Raw genomic sequence first — 21,305 nt, forward strand, 5'->3', positions numbered from 1 at the left:
CAGTCCTGATCCGCGCTGCTGCTACGGTCGCAGGTTCGAATCCTGCCTCGGGCGTGGATGTATGTGATGTCCTTAGGTTAGTTAGGTTTAAGTAGTTCTAAGTCTAGGGGACTGATGACGTCAGATGTTAAGTCCCATAGCGCTTAGAGCCAGTTTTTTGTTCAACGTGTGTCGGGGTCAGTTGGCGGGGCACCCATCGTGTTGACATCTTCCTGTTTCGAGGAATGTCGTGGATGTTCTTGTGAGCTCGCTCATGTCCAAGTTCAGTCGCTACTCCATCGATGGTGATACGCCGGTTCGCTTTAAAATGGCTCTGAGCACTATGGGACTTAACATCGATGGCCATCAGTCCCCTAGAACTTAGAACTACTTAAACCTAACTAACGTAAGGACATCACACAACACCCAGTCATCACGAGGCAGGTTCGCTTTAATCATGTCATCCACCTTCCTGACATTTGCATCTGTAGTGGCCGTGCGCGTCCGTCCAGGTCTGGGTATGTCCCGCACTTGCTGACGTCCATCACTGAATTGCTGGCACCATCTCCGCACCATTTGCCTCGACACCACACCTAAGCCATACACCTCAACAAAGCGGTTATGAATTTCTGTGCCTGTTGGTCCACGTGCCCATTCATAGCGGATAACAGGATCTTACTTCTGCCTGTGACCACGACTGCAAAACATACCATCTCTCCATAGCTACGGGAAAAGACTGAGCGGCTGGCCTCCGCTTTGCGCAGGCACTGCGACAGCACCACCTGCTCGATCGCGGTCGACCTCTACCCAATGGTGTATCGGTGTCTTGCACGTGCGCGTTCACCTGCCGTGTCGCCTTTCACCCATATCACACAACTCTGCCCACAGTCGACAGGGGAAATTTATTTTCCAACTCCCCCTCGTATTTCACATTGACGTACCTCTAGGCATATTCCACAGGAGGAACCCTGATGGCTTGCAAGGATGTCAAAAGAGGCAGTTTATTTATTTTATTTGGACTTTTAGTTAGTCTGACCAGAGCAGAGCTGTCTCGACAGTGCCGGATTGCCGCGTCCGTTAGCACACCGCTTTCGGGATTCAGGGAGCCGCACTGACACCGGGATCGCGTTCGCCCGGCGCATTAACGCCGACGTTCGGTGTTTCGGCCGACCTGTGTGTGGTTTGTAAGAGGTTTCCAATATCCGACTAGGTGAATGCTAGACTGATATCCGTGTCGCAAACATTTATAAACCGTGCCCACATTATCACCTGGCATCACAGTACACGCACACAGCTGAAGTACGTAAAATACTTTTCTTAAGTAATAGAACCCAGTACGTTGTAATCGATGGTGAGTGTTCATCGGAGGTGAGGGTATCATCTGGAGTGCCCCAGGGAAGTGTGGTAGGTCCGCTGTTGTTTTCTATCTACATAAATGATCTTTTGGATAGTGTGGATAGCAATGTGCGGCTGTTTGCTGGTGCTGCTGTGGTGTACGGGAAGGTGTCGTCGTTGAGTGACTGTAGGAGGATACAAGATGACTTGGACAGGATGTGTGATTGGTGTAAAGAATGGCAGCTGACTCTAAGTATAGGTAAATGTAAATTAATGCAGATGAATAGGAAAAAGAATCCTGTAATGTTTGAATACTCCATCAGTAGTGTAGCGACTGACACAGTCACGTCGATTAAATATTTGGGCGTAACATTGCAGAGCGATATGAAGTGGGACAAGCATATAATGGCAGTTGTGGGGAAGGCGGATAGTCGTCTTCGGTTCACTGGTTAAATTTTGGGAAGATGTGGTTCATCTGTAAAGGAGACCGCTTATAAAACACTAATACGACCTATTCTTGAGTACTGCTCGAGCGTTTGGGATCCCTATCAGGTCGGATTGAGGGAGGACATAGAAGCAATTCAGAGGCGGGCTGCTAGATTTGTTACTGGTAGGTTTGATCATCACGCGAGTGTTACGGAAATGCTTCAGGAACTCGGGGGGGAGCTCTCTAGAGGAAAGGAGGCGCTCTTTTCGTGAATCGCTACTGGGGAAATTTAGAGAACCAGCATTTGAGGCTGACTGCAGTACAGTTTTACTGCCGCCAACTTACATTTCGCGGAAAGACCACAAAGATAAGATAAGAGAGATTAGGGCTCGTACAGATAAGTAGTCGTTTTTCCCTCGTTCTGCTTGGGAGTGGAACAGGGAGAGAAGATGCTAGTTGTGGTACGAGGTACCCTCCGCCACGCACCATGTGTTCGATTGCTGAGTATGCATGTAGATGTACTGCTCCAGGAGGTAAGAGGTGAGATTAGGAAGGACATTCGACCATCCTCTACCACTGTCATTGCCAAATTCAGAAATTAACGTGACGAACACGAGAAGATACGTGATGTGGGCCATCAGGCCATTTCTTACATCAGGCAACGAACTACACACACCGGAAGAATTTACAGAACGTTATTAATTTCTGTGCTTAGTTATTGGTCTGCAATCAAACAGTCAAAGAAACAAAGAGACTATATCGACTAGAAGCGACACACAGCAGTGGTCAAAAGACAGACAGGAAAAATAAAACAACAAAGCTGAGAACATTTTCTTAGTGAATTGGAGCATGATGTGCATAAGCAACAAACGAAAGCCTCCAGGAAGCTGAAACAATTTAATAAATAAGAGAGAGATATGGTTCAAATTTATCCCGTTTCAGAAAATGAATATTTTGATTATTTCCAAAGTCTATGGACAGGTGATGAGGAAAATGTGAAGACTGCTGTTAGATACGAGCATGTTGATTTTATATCAATGGAAGAACTGAAGGTCGTGTTAAAAACAGAAAATCTCCAGCGGAAGATTACTTCAATGTAGAAGTTTTGAAATATACTTTGGACTCATTACTCATAAAACTAGGGAATTTTGTAAATACTGGTACTTGGAAAAACAACAATATATCAGAGGATTGGCAAACAGCAGTTGTTATACCACTATTTGAAAAAGGAGATCGCAGGAAATCTGGCAATTGTCGAGGTATTAATCTTCTGAACTCTGATTCCATGATATATGGGAGACTAATAACAAATAGGCTAATGGTACTGTCGGAAACGTTTCTAATTGAGGATCAGAATGGGTTTCGGATGGGAAGCTCTTGCTTAGACTGTATTTTTCCAATCTGCCGCATTACTGGAAAACACAGAGAATAAAATCACCCCATATACACTCCTGGGAATTGAAATAAGAACACCGTGAATTCATTGTCCCAGGAAGGGGAAACTTTATTGACACATTCCTGGGGTCAGATACATCACATGATTACACTGACAGAACCACAGGCACATAGGCACAGGCAACAGAGCATGCACAATGTCGGCACTAGTACAGTGTATATCCACCTTTCGCAGCAATGCAGGCTGCTATTCTCCCATGGAGACGATCGTAGAGATGCTGGATGTAGTCCTGTGGAACGGCTTGCCATGCCATTTCCACCTGGCGCCTCAGTTGGACCAGCGTTCGTGCTGGACGTGCAGACCGCGTGAGACGACGCTTCATCCAGTCCCAAACATGCTCAATGGGGGACAGATCCGGAGATCTTGCTGGCCAGGGTAGTTGACTTACACCTTCTAGAGCACGTTGGGTGGCACGGGATACATGCGGACGTGCATTGTCCTGTTGGAACAGCAAGTTCCCTTGCCGGTCTAGGAATGGTAGAACGATGGGTTCGATGACGGTTTGGATGTACCGTGCACTATTCAGTGTCCCCTCGACGATCACCAGTGGTGTACGGCCAGTGTAGGAGATCGCTCCCCACACCATGATGCCGGGTGTTGGCCCTGTGTGCCTCGGTCGTATGCAGTCCTGATTGTGGCGCTCACCTGCACGGCGCCAAACACGCATACGACCATCATTGGCACCAGGGCAGAAGCGACTCTCATCGCTGAAGACGACACGTCTCCATTCGTCCCTCCATTCACGCCTGTCGCGACACCACTGGAGGCGGGCTGCACGATGTTGGGGCGTGAGCGGAAGACGGCCTAACGGTGTGCGGGACCGTAGCCCAGCTTCATGGAGAGGGTTGCGAATGGTCCTCGCCGATACCCCAGGAGCAACAGTGTCCCTAATTTGCTGGGAAGTGGCGGTGCGGTCCCCTACGGCACTGCGTAGAATCCTACGGTCTTGGCATGCATCCGTGCGTCGCTGCGGTCCGGTCCCAGGTCGACGGGCACGTGCACCTTCCGCCGACCACTGGCGATAACATCGATGTACTGTGGAGACATCACGCCCCACGTGTTGAGCAATTCAGCGGTACGTCCACCCGGCCTCCCGCATGCCCACTATACGCCCTCGCTCAAAGTCCGTCAACTGCACATACGGTTCACGTCCACGCTGTCGCGGCATGCTACCAGTGTTAAAGACTGCGATGGAGCTCCGTATGCCACGGCAAACTGGCTGACACTGACGGCGGCGGTGCACAAATGCTGCGCAGCTAGCGCCATTCGACGGCCAACACCGCGGTTCCTGGTGTGTCCGCTGTGCCGTGCGTGTGATCATTGCTTGTACAGCCCTCTCGCAGTGTCCGGAGCAAGTATGGTGGGTCTAACACACCGGTGTCAATGTGTTCTTTTTTCCATTTCCAGGAGTGTACATAGCCTTTATTGACTACGAAAAAGCTTCTGATAAAGTTAATACATTTAAACTATAGGGAATTTTAAAAAAGAATGCTATATCCCAGAATATAATAAGTGTAATTCAGAGTATGTATATACAAAACAAAATCGAAGTACAAAAAGGTAGTTCGTTAGCGAGAAACATATCTCAGGGAGTGAGACAGGAGTCTATCACCCACATTATTTAATGTACACATAGACGACTTCATAAAGATATAACAGAATAAAGCAGTGCACAATTATAAGCTTAACAATAAAGTTATAAATACATTCGCATTTGCTGATGATCTTTGCGGACTCAGAATATGAATTAAATACAGCAATTTGGTCCTTGCACAGCACACCTCGACACTGATCTGCCAGACGGATTCGTGCCAGGGGCTGGCACACCTTCCCGTTCGGGAAGCAGCGCGTTAAACCGCGCGGTTAGCCGGACGGGCAAATCGCGATATGATCATACAAACTATCAACAGATATCCGTAGGATCGTGTTCTGCATGGAACATGCCATTCTGGTCAACGAACAGCCATGTCAACGATGACGGCGGGGTAGGTATCAACAGGATGGTGTTTGCCAGGTAGTCCCACATCCACGGTCAGTGTGTAGGCAGTCACAGACGGAGCAGTAGGGCACAGAGAAGATACCTACCAGACTCTCTGCGGTGGAGGGCCATAGGAAGAATGGAATCAGAACAGTTGCAAACTCATGTGGCCTGATGGCTTGATGTGAATCGTTCTGTTGTTTCTTGGAAACTGTACTGCACAGCAACTGGCTTCTGACATGACAGCGTCCAATGGACGTGTTGTATCGAGGCAAACGGTGTCCATAAGGCTTCAGCAGAGTGACCTTTACGTCAGAGACCTGCCGTATGTTTACATCTGATGCGTCTTCACACAAGGGAATGTCTAAAGTGGAGTCGACAGCATGCCACCTGGACGATCGAAGAGTGGGCCAATGTTCTTTTCACAGATGAGACCCGATTTGGTCTGTAAAATGATTGTCAATGGATTCGCATCTGGTTGGAATGTGGAAGACGATTTCAGGATTCAAACATTGTGGAAAGAGACCGATATTGAGGAGGATCCCTAATGGTGTGGGCAGGGATTGTGTTCACTACTCGGTCACCTCTTTGCGAAATTGTACGGGTGAATCGGCAAGGTTTAACTGCTGTCAGGTATCGTGACGAGATTTGGGTATCTCATGGGCGGTCGTTGCGAGGTGGTGCTGGCCCACACTTCGCATCGATGGACGATAATGCTCGATCTCATACAGTACAGGTGGTTGATGTTTTCTTTAAAACTGTAGATGTTGCACGCATGGCGTAGCCTGCTAGCTCTCCCGATTTGAACCACATAGAGCATGTCTGGGATGTACTATGGAGACGGGTTCCATTACGTCAGCATCCGTCAACCCCTCTCCAAGACACGCGAGCAGCTCTGCAGGAAGAATTGCCTCAATATGAGATTAATGACATCATCACAGCTGCCCCGTCGTTGTTAGGCCTGTATTGCTGCCAGAGGTTGTCACATCCAATACTGAGCACATTAACCAGATGCCAGAATGCGTGTGCGAGATCTTTTAAGTTGAAAAAAAAAAGGAATTTTTTTGTCTACCGTTATGCATGTTGTAGTTGTTTACATTCTGTATTATTTGTATTGTTTCTACCTTACTATTACCTAATTGTACTGTTTTGTGGCAAAGTAAATGCAACCTTACAGAATTTTCGTTTGTTCCTTTAATTTTCGACGCTTGTGTATATCACCCACTGTGATCAAGATTGTTGTTATGGCCTTCAGTCCAGTTTGATGCAGCTCTCCATGCTACTCTATCCTGTGCAAGCTTCATCTCCCAGTGCCTACTGCAACCCACATCCTTCTGAATCTGTTTAGTGTATTCACCTCTTGGTCTCCCTCTATGATTTTTACCCTCCACGCTGCCCTACAATACTAAGTTGGTGATCCCTTGATGCCTTAGAATATGCCCTACCAACCGATCCCTTCTTCTAGTCAAGTTGTGCCACAAATTTCTCTTCTTTCCAATTCTATTCAATACCTTCTCATTAGTTATGTGATCTTCCCATCTAATCTTCAACATTCTTCTGTAGCACCACATTCCAAAAGCTTCTATTCTCTTCTTGTCTAAACTATTTATCGTCCACGTTTCACTTCGATACATGGCTACACTCCATACAAATACTTTCAGAAACGATTTCCTGACACTTAAATCTATACTCGATGTTAACAAATTTCTCTTCTTCACAAGCGCTTTCCTTGCCGTTGCCAGTCTACATTTTATATCCTCTCAACTTCGACCATCATCAGTTATTTTTCTTCCGAAATAGCAAAATATGTCTCATTTCTTAATCTAATTGCCTCAGCATTCGACTACATTCCATTATCCTCGTTTTGTTTTAGTTGATGTTCATCTTATATCCTTCTTTGAAGACACTGTGCATTCCGTTCTGCTGTCTCTGACAGAATTACAATGTCATAGGCGAACCTCAAAGTTTTTATTTCTTCTCCATGGATTTTAATTCCTACTCCGAATTTTTTCCTTTGCTTTCTTTACTGCTTGCTTAACATACAGATTGAATAACATGGGGGATAGGCTACAACCCTGTCTCACTCCCTTCTCAACCAGTGTTTCCCTTTCATGCCCCTCGACTCTTATAACTGCCATCTGGTTGCTGTACAAATTGTAAATAGCCTTTCGCTCCCTGTATTTTACCCATGCCACCTTCAGAATTTGAAAGAGAGTATTCCAGTCAACATTGTCAAAAGCTTTCTCTAAGTCTACAAATGCTAGAAATGAGCCGTGTGTCGCCTCTCAACGTATATAGCGCTGTTAAGATTGTTCTGAGTCCTTCAATTCCATCGTTAATTGATTCTTTCATATTTATAGTTATCCTGCGAACGATTCTGTTGAGATTCCCCGCCGGCCGCGGTGGTCTAGCGGTTCTGGCGCTGCAGTCCGGAACCGCGGGACTGCTACGGTCGCAGGTTCGAATCCTGCCTCGGGCATGGGTGTGTGTGTTGTCCTTAGGTTAGTTAGGTTTAAGTAGTTCTAAGTTCTAGGGGACTTATGACCTCAGATGTTGAGTCCCATAGTGCTCAGAGCCATTTGAACCATTTTTTTGAGATTCCCCTCTGGTGGCGTGTCTGGTCGTATCGATCTTCGAGTCGTTGCTTCCTGTTAGCGTTGTGTAAGGGAATAAGATCTTTGGGGGAATGGCCGGTTGGTTGCCTAGCGGTGACGGGTCGGTCGGTCAGAATGTCGTAGGATGAGACCGCGGCGTGGCGTGGCAGTGGAGAGTTGGCTGTTGTTTCGAGCGGCCGCGTGGTCTATCCTGGCGGTGCGAGACGTGTGGGACAAGTTGACGGGACATGGCTGTAAGCTCTTGCTGTGAACACCCGGTTGCCACGGCTGTGGTTCCGAGTCACTACTTGGTAGGAGCGGCAACGGATGTATTTAAATTTTCCGTCTGGAGGGGGGAATGATGGACTAGTAACTCGCCTAAACTGAGGAGTGGTATTCCGCCGCCGTGGGTGCAGAGACGGAGCGCGTGGCTGGATGACTGTGCGCAGTTGGGTACGCTGGCGACGTGGATACGTTCGGGTGTGAGGAACCTTTGCATCAGAGTTCACCTACTGTTTCTCTGATAAACTTCAGGTTAAGTTGGTCAAAGGTGTAGATGTTAATTGAAGAATTTTGGTTTGTGCAACCAGCGTCTTTTCTGCCTTGTGGCCTCCTGCGTTCGGGTTTCCTGTCCCTGTCGCCTGTGTATTTATAGACAGTGATCATTTGACTTCTTATAAGTACTGCCTGAGAGGAAGTGTATTTTTGGGCAGGGATTATTGTTTTAGATCACATTTTTTCTGCCTTGTGGCCTCCTGCTTCGGAATTCCTGTCCCTGTCGCCGGTGTAATAACAGACAGTGATCTTTTGACTTCTTATTAGTAATGTCTGCGAGTAAATGTATTTTTGGGCAGGGATTATGGTTCCTGATTTGATTCCTCCTCCTCCCCTGGCCTCGCGTGAGGTCGATGTGATTGCTGAATGTGAGGCGTTGTGGGTCTATTAGTCCGCTTCTAGCCTGAGCGTCCTTCGGGAGACAATTGTGGCCGCCCTTACACCCGGTCGGTCAATTATTTCTATCCCAGGAAATTTTGGTGGCAGGACATGGTATTAAAGTTGTTGGTTATTGTAAAATGTTAAATGGTTGTATTTTACTCTGATTGTTTTTGGCCACTGTTTAAAAGGGTTAAGTTTGCCTTTCATTGGTGGTTTTTAAAAATTACTTGGCTTTAAAATTGTTAGTTATTGTAAAAGGTGAATGACTGTATCTTTACTTTGATTGTTTTAATCTACTTGGCATACTTTGAAAATGCTAGTTCTGCCTCCCTGTTAGCGAGCCCTTGTAATTTAATATCTTGTTGTGGCAAAATTTAAAAGAAGTGGCTCCCTACATGTTCGGTAGCGAAATTGTATGCAATTGGTGTTTTTGTTTCATTACTTGGAAAGTTTTAATTTTGTTATTAAATGCTTTATCAAAGACTGTTTTAAGTAAATGGCTTGGCTATTAACGGTAAAGTAAAGTTTTTAATTTCATTACTTGGAAAATTTTGATTTGTTATCAAATGTTTTATCAAAGCCGGTTTTAAGTAAAATGGCTTGGCCGTTAAACTAAATTGTTTTGAAAAGGCTCTCATGCGTGCTAGCTTTTTTGGATCTGTTCCTGGTCAAGTGGCTTTTAATGGTTGAAGTAATCAATAAAGAAATTGTAAACTGCAACTCGACAGTAAACAACTAATTTTGGCCCCGTTTCCCAACTGGGGGTTTTCCTTGATTAATCGTAATACCTGTCTCAGTAGGTTTGCATTTCCTTAATCTATCTTCTAAGATACGTCGTACGGTCAGTATTGCCTCACATGTTCCAATATTTCTACGGAATCCAAACTGATCTTCCCCGAGGTCGGCTTCTACCTGTTTTTCCCTTCGTCTATGGAGAATGCGCGTTAGCATTTTGCAGCCGCGACTTATTAAGCTGGTAGTTAGGTAATTTTCACGTCTGTCAAAACCTGCTTTCTTTGGCATTGGAATTATTATATTCTTCTTGAAGTCTGAGGGTATTTCGCCTGTCTCATACATCTTGCTCACCAGATGGTAGAGTTTTGTCAGGACTGGCTCTCCGAAGGCCGTCAGTAGTTCTAATGGAATGTTGTCTACTCCCGGGGCCTTGTTTCGACTCAGGTCTTTCAGTGCTCTGTCAAACTCTTCACGCAGTATCATATCTCCCATTTCATCTTCATCTACATCCTCTTCCATTTCCATAATATTGTCCTCAAGTACATCGCCGTTGTATAGACCCTCTATATACTCCTTCCATCTTTCTACTTTCCCTTCTTTGGTTAGAACTGGGTTTCCATCTGAGCTCTTGATATTCATACAAGTGGTTCTCTTTTCTCCTGTAGGCTTTAATTTTCCTGTAGGCAGTATCTATCTTACCTCTAGTGAGATAAGCCTCTACGTCCTTACATTTGTCCTCAAGCCATTCCTGCTTAGCCATTTTGCACTTCCTGTCGATCTCATTTTTGAGGCGTTTGTATTCCTTTTTGCCTGCTTCATTTACTGCATTTTTATATTTTCTCCTTTGGTAGATACTGCAATTCACACTCTCCTCAAAAAGTTAGAAAAGAGAGAGTACTAAAATTTTATAATGTGACGACAGTGCCGCTTCTGATGTATGGGCCAGCCGAAGTAGGACTACTGAAGCAGCAGAGGTGAGACTCCCAATATCTCTGGCTGGTTCCAAACTCAAAGATCGGATAAAAAAATTGTGAAATAAATTTTGAACTGAGTATCAAAAACATACTTCAGAAAACAGAGGTGTAAAGAAAAAAAATGATATGAACACACTCAAAGGATGTCAGAAGAACGAATACCTAAATTAATATACAAATCTAAGTCTCAATGGAGAAAGAATGTTGGGCGTCCTAAGAAGAGATCTACAAACCAGGTACATGCTACTTGAAATTGGAACAGGTAAGGATGCCTCGACCAAAACTGGATATAATTATGATGACTTGTGGTTCAGTTATGTCTATCTGAGATATTATCTTGACGTTAATTACATCAACAAATATACCAGTAGTGACTAATAATACTGTTAAGAGCAATAATCATCATGATGACAGTAGCAGTTGTAGTAGCTGATGATCTCGATAGAAAAGACCGAATTGATTATAAAGGACCAATATGGACAGAAATTCCTCGAAGAAGAGGTAGGCCAGATTACTAGCGTAAATTATTTCAAGTACCACTGTGGTGTCACTCAAGATAACTTACTAAGCAAAGCCAGCAATAGGCGATCGCATCTTGAAAACGAAGAGTTGACTAAAGACTTTCGCTGCAAAAAGTACGTTTCTTGGGATTAGAAACTGAAGCTCTCTCTCATACTGCGGTTAAAATAGAATACCTGTTCGCCAGTGAATGTCTCTCGATCAGCTACAAATTAGAGTATATGGGAGATCCTGCAAAGATAATAGTAGCAAAGGTCGTGGGTGAAATCCAGACTGAGGCCATTTGGCAGTTTCGGAGCAACAGAGACGTGTACCAGATTGTGAAGAGACTGTCACGGATCACGAGCAAAAGAAGGCTGATGTTTCTTCAACACCTGCACAGATTGGACAATATTGGACAATCCAACAAATATCGAATTACCTCTGGGATAAAGTCAGGAAACGAGGACTAAAGATGTTCGGCGAGACCTTGCGAGGTCCAGTAACATGGAAATCCATATGTTTGAACGGGACAAGTTACCAAAGAATATACAAAGTTTGGAAGGGTTTAAACTCGAAATCAGAACTGCAAAGATTGAAAGAACATGTGGCACTGTACCAGCCGTTGTTTATGTACACACCAAGCACTGTCACTAATGGTGTGCGTTTCCTATCTTCAGTACAGGCACGTATGCACACGCTAACATGGCTCAGACCCGACTGCCTTTATACCGAGTTCCATCCTCAAAAAAATGGTTCAAATGGCTGTGAGCACTATGGGACTTAACATCTGAGGTCATCAGTCCCCTAGGCTTAGAACTACTTAAACCTAACTAACCTAAGGACATCACATATATCCATGCCCGAGGCAGGATCCGAACCTGCGACCGTAGGGGTCGCGCGGTGCCAGACTGAAGCGCCTAGAACCGCTCGGCCATACCGGCCGTTTGGATCCATCCTCTACCACCTGAATCATTGATGTCTTGTTAAACACTGTACTACTGACATAAAATGCGATAAAATTTGTCTGCGTGTACACTATACACAACTATTCTAACCGATAATATCAGTTTTCCTACAGATGTGAAAGACTTTATACTGATTTCCACTACCGTATAAAAGAAAAGAGTACACATCAAAACATTCTAGATGTCTCCCTTGCAAGATTGCTTGAAAGTAAACCACAGAATCGTTGTTCACAGAGATAGTATTGAACTGTAGCTTCAAAAAGTGGGCTTGGCGGGAAGTCTACGTCACACATTTAATTAGTTTTCAGGCACTTCGGTGGCGATTCCAACACTGAAACTTTGGAGCGGCCAATTTCATGAACGTCCCCTCTTAAGTATCTTTTATCGTCATGTATTCTTTTCTCATAACTTCGCCCATTTCACTTAACGTAGCTTCAAGGTATTCTTCAACTATAGATAAAACATCTATTTCACCTCCATTTCTAAGTACCTCTATCATTTTGCCATATGTATTTTCTTAACTTCTCCCACACAGATACAGTATATGCGTTGGGTACCAGTGTTGCCAGAAGTCGGCTAAGTACCCCACTGTGCAGACAGCAAACTTGTCAGCTAGAAGTCATGGAAAGTTTGTTCCATTTCAAAATACTTCAAGGGTGGCGGTCGAAAGTTACTGCCGGATGCGGAGTATGACGCAAATAGTAAAGGAAGAGGAATCAGACATCAAATTGCCAACATTCGGTGGATTCTGGGAAAGGCAAGAAAATTCCAGAAAGGCGTGTTTCTCTGCTTTATTCATTATGGCAAAGTCTTTGACTGTGGTGATCACAATAAATTATGGGAAGTACTAAAGATATATGGGAATAGGAGTACATATTGCGACCGAGAAGCCACGGTGAGAATTATGTATGGAACAACTAAATGCATCAAGATTCAGAAAGGGATACGTCAAGGCTGTATATTATCACCTCATTTATTCAGTCGGTATGCAGAGTACGTTAAGACGAATGCTATGGTAGATGAAGAAGAAACCGGGATTAAAGTAGCTGGGATAAATTGAACAGTTAAAGACTCTTGCTGAAACTAAAAGAAGTAAGTGAGAAAGCTGCTATTAGGCTGAATGTTAAGAAAACGGAAATTATGGCAACTACACGCATCATTTCATGGCATATAGAAGGAGAAGCAATGGAGGTAGCGTCTACGTTCAATTATATCGGTTCCCAAATTTCTGCTAATGGTGACTGCAGCCACGAAGTCAGGAGACACTTGCTGCTTGGTAGAAATGCAGTGTTAAACCTTGGCAAGGTTTTAAGGAGTAGAGATATAACTTTAGCAACAAAGATTCGTATTGTAAGGACTATGGTCCTTCCATTTGTGACGTATGGATGTGAGACCTGGAGCATTAGAACGGCGGAAGGGCGAAGAATGGGCGCCTTTGAATTGTGTTGTTGGAGGAAACTTCTTAGAGTCCTATGGACTGCGAAGAGAACGGTCAATATTAGAGCAAAAAGTGGAAGACAGAAGGAATTGGCGTGCTTCGTGGGGTCACGGAGAGTCGGAACCGACTAAACGAATAGAGAGGGAGAGAGAGAGAGAGCAGCATGTCGCGACTTAACCGACTCTGAACGGGGAAGAGAATAGCTGTTCAACATATGGGTCTCAGTATATAAAGACTAAACAAGCAGTCGAGTTACCGAGATGAAAAGTGTCTCGGTTAACTCTTCATTGCGGTAGAGACAATGTTTATGCTCGTCGAAATCGTCGCGCCGGGCAACACATGCGTTTGACGAGCTATCATATCGCCTCCAAAAGGTCATATGGGACGTCTTACTGTCTTCTGTGAGTCAGATAGCTGATGGTCTAATAGACGTGTCCTGAAAGAGTAAGTATGGAGAGGGGTGTATGAAGATGAATGAAGTACACGTACCCAAAATGTCGTTTTGAGGAGCCCACTTGATGATCTTGACGTTGGACGGCTGATTAGGCAGGGAGTCTGACTCCCATTTCCAGAGCACCTTCTGGGGCAGCTCCTGGAAGGCCTCCAGGAAGGCCCGCCGGCTGGCTTCGCCAAGCTTGTCGCTCCGGATGTTGGTGCCCAGGCTCATGAAGATAGCACCTTCTTCTGCCGAGTCCAGAAACTCCTTCAGATCCTACAATAAAAGAGGGTTAATCATCTGACGATGTTGGTGGTTCAGCAGCTTTGAGGACGACAGTGATGTGTTTGTCTCCAGGATACACTACTGGCCATTAAAACTGCTACACCATGAAGATGACGTGCTACAGACGCGAAATTTAACCGACAGGAAGAAGATGCTGTGATATGCAAATGATTAGCTTTTCAGAGCATTCACACAAGGTTGGCGCCGGTGCCGACACCTACAACTTGCTGACATGAGGAAAGTTTCCAACCGATGTCTCCTACACAAACAGCAGTTGAGCGGCGTTGCCTCGTGAAACGTTGTTGTGATGTCTCGTGTAAGGAGGACAAAAGCGTACCATCACGGTTCCGACCTTGATAAAGGTCGGATTGTAGCCTATCGCGATTGCGGTTTATCGTATCGCCACATTGCTGCTTGCGTTGGTCGAGATCCAATGACTGTTAGCAGAGTATGGAATCGGTGGGTTCAGGAGGATAATAAGGAACGCCGTGCTGATCCCAACGGCCTCGTATCACTAGCAGTCGAGATGACAGGCATCTTATCCGCATGGCTGTACGGATTGTGTAGCCACGTCTCGATCCCTGAGTAAACAGATGAGAACGTTTGCAAGACAACAACCATCAGCACGAACAGTTCGACGACGTTTGCAGCAGCATGGAGCATCAGCTCGGAGACCGTGGCTGCGGTTGCCCTTGACGCTGCATTACAGACAGGAGCGCCTGCGATGGTGTACTCAACGACGAACCTGGGTGCACGAATGGCAAAACGTCATTTTTTCGGATGAATCCAGGTTCTGTTAACAGCATCATGATGGTCGCATCGGTGTTTGGCGACATCGCGGTGAACGCACATTGGAAGCGTGTATTCGTCATCGACAGACTGGCGTATCACCCGGCGTGATGGTATGGGGTGCTACTGGTTACACGTCTCGGTCACCTCTTGTTCGCACTGACGGCACTTTGAACAGTGGACGTTACGTTTCAGATTTACGACCCGTGGCTCTACCCTTCATTCGATCACTTCGAAACCCTACATTTCAGCAGGATAATGCACGACCGCATGTTGCAGGTGCTGTACAGGCCTTTCTGGATACAGAAAATGTTTGACTGCTGTCACGGCCAGCACATTCCCCAGATCTCTCAGCAATTAAAAACGTTTGGTCAATGGTGGCTGAGCAACTGGCTCGTCGCAATACGCCAGTCACTACTCTTAATGAACTGTGGTATAGTGTTGAAGCTGCATGGGCAGCTGTACCTGTACACGCCATCCAAGCTCTGTTTGACTCAATGCCCAGGCGTATCAAGGCCATTGTTACGGCCAGAGATGGTTGTTCTGAGTACTGATTTCTCAGGATCTATGGACCCAAATTGCGTGAAAATGTAATCACATGTCAGTTGTAGTATAATATATTTGTCCAATGGATACCCGTTTATCATCTGCATTACTTCTTGGTGTAGCAATTTTAATGGCCAGTACTGTATGTTAGAAACTAATTGGTGTCCAAGGAGAATGAGATTATAAGGCGTCGTCCATTAACCCCTTGGTTTAGCTCATCGAAGTGCTCCATGGAACGGACGTCTGCTGTAGTGGTTTTCAGAAACACACTTACTTTGTCATGTAGCTGTGGTGGGACACAAGGTCCATTTCACTGCAGCGCTGCTGGAAGACTCTCAACATACTTTATCACTTGCAGTACCAGTGATTTATCAGGTGCAAGTTTCTTAAGTTTAATTAACATCTTGCAGCTTTCCCCCTTCAGCAACCAAATAACGCAGCAGTAAGATGGCTCTGAGCACTATGGGACTTAAATTCTGAGGTCATCAGTCCCCCTAGACTAGGAACTACTTAAACCTAACTAACCTAATGACATCACTCACATCCATGCCCGAGGCGGGATTCGAACCTGCGACCGTAGCGGTCGCGCGGTTCCAGACTGTAGTGCCTAGAACCGCTTGGCCACTCCGGCCGGCTAACTCAGCAGTAGCCTCCCATTTACTTCGACTTGCACACGCTGTTGATAGTAATGAATCTGACCTAGCCTTTAACTCACGAGATGTAGGTGTCGCCACGGCGCCAACCTTGTGTGAATGCTCTGAAAATCTAATCATTTGCATATCACAGCATCTTCTTCCTGTCGGTTAAATTTCGCGTCTGTAACACGTCATCTTCATTTGTAGCAATTTTAATGGCCAGTAGTGTAATACGTCAGTTAAGTTACGGACCCGTGGCAGCGATCTTACTCGGGACACGGCTGAGTCGTCGTCGCGTGCGTTACCTGTGCCTTTGGCCCAAGACATGGCTGGCTTTTCCTTCGGGCATGACGCTTGGACCCGGAGGGAAGCAGCCCAGCGCCGTCGTAATGAGAATTTGCAGCTCCGGCGGTCCGCCCAGGGCAGCTCGTTGTGTGCCCGCAGACACCTCAGCACCTGGGAGGCCACGAGTTCGCGCCTCGGACCCGCTCCTGAGGACGACAGCTTGCAGTCCGCCGGACGATGCCACCTAGAGGGCGGAGGGCAGCAGCCCTCTCGTTGATAGCGCCGGTGCAGCTCCAAAGTGCGGCCCACCCGTACACAGCTACGGCGCGTCCGTGCAGCGGAGGTTGGTGGCAGTTTCATCAGGCGGTTGGCGGCCGATTTCCATCACCAAAAAGTCCTTGTGGCTGCCCTGCGATCTAAAGAATTGTCGTTCTCTCCAATTCTCGATGCGGGCACAATTCTGACAGAACTCTCCTTTTGAGCTTGCGGGCGCGCTTATTTACACTACTGCCCATTAAAATTGCCACACCACGAAGATGACGTGCTACAGACGGGACATTTAACCGACTGGAAAAAGATGCTATGAGATGCAAATGATTAGCTTTTCAGAGCATTCACACAAGGTTGGCGCCGGTGCCGACACCTACAACGTGCTGACATGAGGAAAGTTTCCAACCGATGTCTGATACACAAACAGCAGTTGACCGGCGTTGCCTGGTGGAACGTTGTTGTGATGCCCCGTGTAAGGAGAAGAAATGCTTACCATCACGTTTCCGACTTTGATAAAGGTCGGATTGTAACCTATCGCGATTGCGGTTTATCGTATCGTGACATTGCTGCTCGCGTTGGTCGAGATCCAATGACTGTTAGCAGAATATGGTATCGGTGGGTTCAGGATAGTAATATGGAACGCCGTGCTGGATCCCAACGGCCTCGTATCACTAGCAGTCGAGATGACAGGCATCTTATCCGCATGGCTGTAGCGGATCGTGCAACCACGTCTGACACCAGAGTCACCAGATGCGGACGTTTGCAAGACAACAACCATCTGCACGAACAGTTCGACGACGTTTGCAGCAGCGTGGACTATCAGCTCGGAGACCATGGCTGCTGTTACCGTTGACGCTGCATCACAGACAGGAGCGCCTGCGATGGTGTACTCAACGACGAACCTGGATGAACAAAAGGCAAAACGTCGTTTTTTCGGATGAATCCAGGTTCTGTTTACAACATCATGATGGTCGCATCCGTGTTTGGCGACATCGCGGTGAACGCACATTGGAAGCGTGTATTCGTCATCGCCATACTGGCGTATCACCCGGCGTGATGGTATGGGGTGCCATTGGTTACACGTCTCGGTCACCTCTTGTTCGCATTGACGGCGCTTTGAACAGTGGACGTTACATTTCAGATGTGTTGCAACCCGTGGCTCTACCCTTCATTCGATCCCTGCGAAACCCTACATTTCAGCAGGATAATGCAGGACCGCATGTTGCAGATCGTGTACAGGCCTTTCTGGATTCAGAAAATGTTCGACTGCTGCCCTGGCCAGCACATTCTCCAGATCTCTCACCAATTGAAAAGGTTTGGTCAATGGTGGTCGAGCAACTCGCTCGTCACAATACGCCAGTCGCTACTCTTGATGAAGTGTGGTATCGTGATGAAGCTGCATGGGCAGCTGTACCTGTACACGCTATCTAAGCTCTGTTTGACTCAATGCCCAGGCGTATCAAGGCCGTTATTACGGCCAGACATGGTTGTTCTGGGTACTGGTTTCTCAGGATCTATGCACCCAAATTGCGTGAATATGTAATCACATGTCAGTTCTAGTATAATATATTTTGTCCAATGAATACCCGTTTATCATCTGCATTACTTCTTGGTGTAGCAATTTTAATGGTCAGTAGTGCATATGTCAACGTAGTTTCTCTGGATGTTACAAGTGGAGTGCTCTGTGATAATTACAACTTTCCTCAGCCCGCTTCGGCCCCTACACACATGTATCTAGGTGCTGTTCTAACTGCAACGTACAGGTTTTTCACAGCACGTCGGTGCCCTGTAATGTCTTATTACTTCACATTTGTATACAGAGCCCGCCGGGCAGTGCCTTATACGCTGTGAGCGGTGTCGTAAACCTGCCTCGCACAATCGTTTGCTAAATACTAACATCTGCCATCTGATGTGCCAGTCGGTCCCGTAACTACTGCCTTCCAGTCAAAGCTGTACCAGATTTACAACAATTCCCCAAATCCACGCCTCTACTTATTCATGGCGCAGCAGCACTATTTAAAAAAAACACACAATTGTATGTGGTTTTGTGTGATAAATAGTAAAACGTTGCAGGGCTTATTTAGTGCACTAAAATAAACAAGGATTATTTAAACAACACTTAACTATTTGTAAAAATACAGTGGAAAAAGATCAAAACCATCGTACAATATGCATTAGAAGAGTATGTGCCAATCAAGATTGTAAGAGATGCAAAAGAGCCACCGTGGTACAACAACCGGGTTAGGAAACTGCTACGGAAGCAAAGGGAACTTCACATCAAACATAAACAATGGTAGATATCGAAATAGACGACAGAGGGATATAGAAACAAATAAAATTGCTCAAAAGAGGAAAGGCCGCTGGACCTGATGGGATACCACTTCGATTTTACACAGAGTACGCGAAGGAACTTGCCTCCCCTTCTTGTAGCGGTGTACCGTAGGTCTCTAGAAGAGCGTAGCGTTCCAAAGGATTGGAATAGGGCACAGGTCATCCTCGTTTTCAAGAAGGGACGTCGAACAGATGTGCAGAACTATAGACCTATATCTCTAACGTCGATCAGTTGTAGAATTTTGGAACACGTATTATGTTCGAGTATAATGACTTTTCTGGAGACTAGATATCTCTGTAGGAATCAGCATGAGTTTCGAAAAAGACGATCGTGTGAAACCCAGCTCGCGCTATTCGTCCATGAGATTCAGAGGGCCGTAGACACGGGTTCCGAGGTAGATGCCGTGTTTCTTCACTTCCGTGACGCGGTTGATATAATTCCCCACAGTCGTTTAATGAAAAAAGTAAGAGCATATGGACTATCAGACCCACTGTGTGATTGTATTGAAGAGTTCCTAGATAACAGAAGGCAGCATGTCATTTTCAATGGAGAGAAGTCTTCCGAAGTAAGAGTGATTTCAGGTGTGCCGCAGGGGAGTGTCGTAGGACCGTTGCTATTCACAATATATATAAATGACCTTGTGGATAACATCGGAAGTTCACTGAGGCTTTTTGCGGATGATGCTGTAGTATATCGAGAGGTTGTAACAATGGAAAATTGTACTGAAATGCAGGAGGATCTGCAGCGAATTAACTCATGGTGCAGGGAATGACAACTGAATCTCAATGTAGACAAGTGTAATGTGCTGCGAATACATAGAAAGAAAGATCCTTTATCATTTAGCTACAATATAGCATGTCAACAAGTGGAAACTATTAATTCCATGAATTATCTGAGAGTAGGCATTAGAAGTGGTTTAAAATGGAATGACCATATAAAATTAATCGTCGGTAAAGCAGATCCTGTGATTCATTGGAAGAATCCTAAGCAAATGCAGTCCGAAAACAAAGGAAGTAGGTTACAGTACACTTGTTCGCCCACTGCTTGAATACTGCGCACCGGTGTGGGATCCGTACCAGATCGGGTTGATAGAAGAGATAGAGAAGATCGAACGGAGAGCAGCGCGCTTCGTTACAGGATCATTTCGTAACCGCGAAAGCGTTACGAAGATGATAGATAAACTCCAGTGGAAGACTCTGCAAGAGAGACGCTCAGTAGCTCGGTAAGGGTTTTTGTTGAAGTTTCGAGAACATACTTTCACCGAGGTGTCGAGCAGTATATTGCTCCCTACTACGTATATCTCGCGAAGAGACCATGAGGATAAAATCAGAGAGATTAGAGCCCACACAGAGGCATACCGACAATCCTTCTTTCCACGAACAATACGAGACTGGAATAGAAGGGAGAACCGATAGAGGTACCGAAGGTACCCTCCGCCACACACCGTCAGGTGGCTTGCGGAGTATGGATGTAGATATATACGAGGCTCGTTCAATAGGTAATGCCCCACATTCTATTTCTCAGAACATATTTATAGTTCAGAGTCAGAATTTGGTGACAATATACATCAACATTTCTTGTCCATGTCCTATATTTCTACACAGTCTCCACCACGTTCTATGGCCGTACGCCAACATTGTGGAAGAGCGTGTATTCCCTGCTGGTTAAAGCTCTTGTACTGTAGACGTAGCCATGTTTTCACTACGTCTCCAAAGTGAGTTCCCCACAGTGAATCATTAAGCGGCCCAAAAGAGAAGGAAGTCCGAGGATGTCAGGTCTGGACTGAAGGGTGGATGAGGCAATGATGTCCAACCCAGTTTGGCGATGTGTTCCCGAGTTCTCAGACCTGTGTGTGGGCGTGCGTTGTCGTGTCGGAGCAAGATTTTTGCTGCATTCTTGTCCGATCGAACACGTCGCAAATGGTTCTTGAGTTTATTCAGGGTCTTCACGTATGCCTCTGAATTGCTGGTTGACCCTGTGGGCATCACATCCACGAGAATGACGCTATCACAATCCTAGAAGACTCTCACCATGACTTTTCCAGCAGGGGGGGGGGGGGGGGCTTGAATTTCTTCTTGTGTGGTGAATGAGAATGATGTCAGGCCATTGTCTGCCTTTTTGTCTCCGGCGCAAAGTGGTGCTCCCAGCTTTCGTCCCCCGTAACGATCTGTGACAGAAAGTCCTCTCCGTCGGTCTGAAAACGCTCCAACAATTCAGATGGAATGGCCGATCTTTGTATCTTGTGGTCGGCTGACAGCATTCGTGGAATCCATCGTGAGTACCTCTTTGAATATCCAAGAGTGTCTATCATCGTAGACGCACTTGCAAAGCTGATCGACAACTGTAGAGCCAATTATCGAGTTGTGATGCGCCATGGGCACGAATCATGGTATCAGCACGATTCAACAT

General features: G+C 45.9%; 1 protein-coding gene across 1 annotated transcript in view; it reads right to left on the reverse strand.

Moving 5' to 3' along the window:
• Window positions 1-21,305, reverse strand: part of LOC126210535 (UDP-glucosyltransferase 2-like) — a 333,713-nt gene that overhangs the window by 290,754 nt on the left and 21,654 nt on the right. Inside the window, exon 3 of the mRNA XM_049939786.1 lies at window positions 13,808-14,030. Coding sequence (XP_049795743.1) covers window positions 13,808-14,030 — 223 coding nt within the window. The remainder of the gene's footprint in view (window positions 1-13,807; window positions 14,031-21,305) is intronic.

The sequence above is a fragment of the Schistocerca nitens genome, chromosome 10 (genome assembly GCF_023898315.1).
Source record: "Schistocerca nitens isolate TAMUIC-IGC-003100 chromosome 10, iqSchNite1.1, whole genome shotgun sequence".
Lineage (NCBI taxonomy): Eukaryota > Metazoa > Arthropoda > Insecta > Orthoptera > Acrididae > Schistocerca > Schistocerca nitens.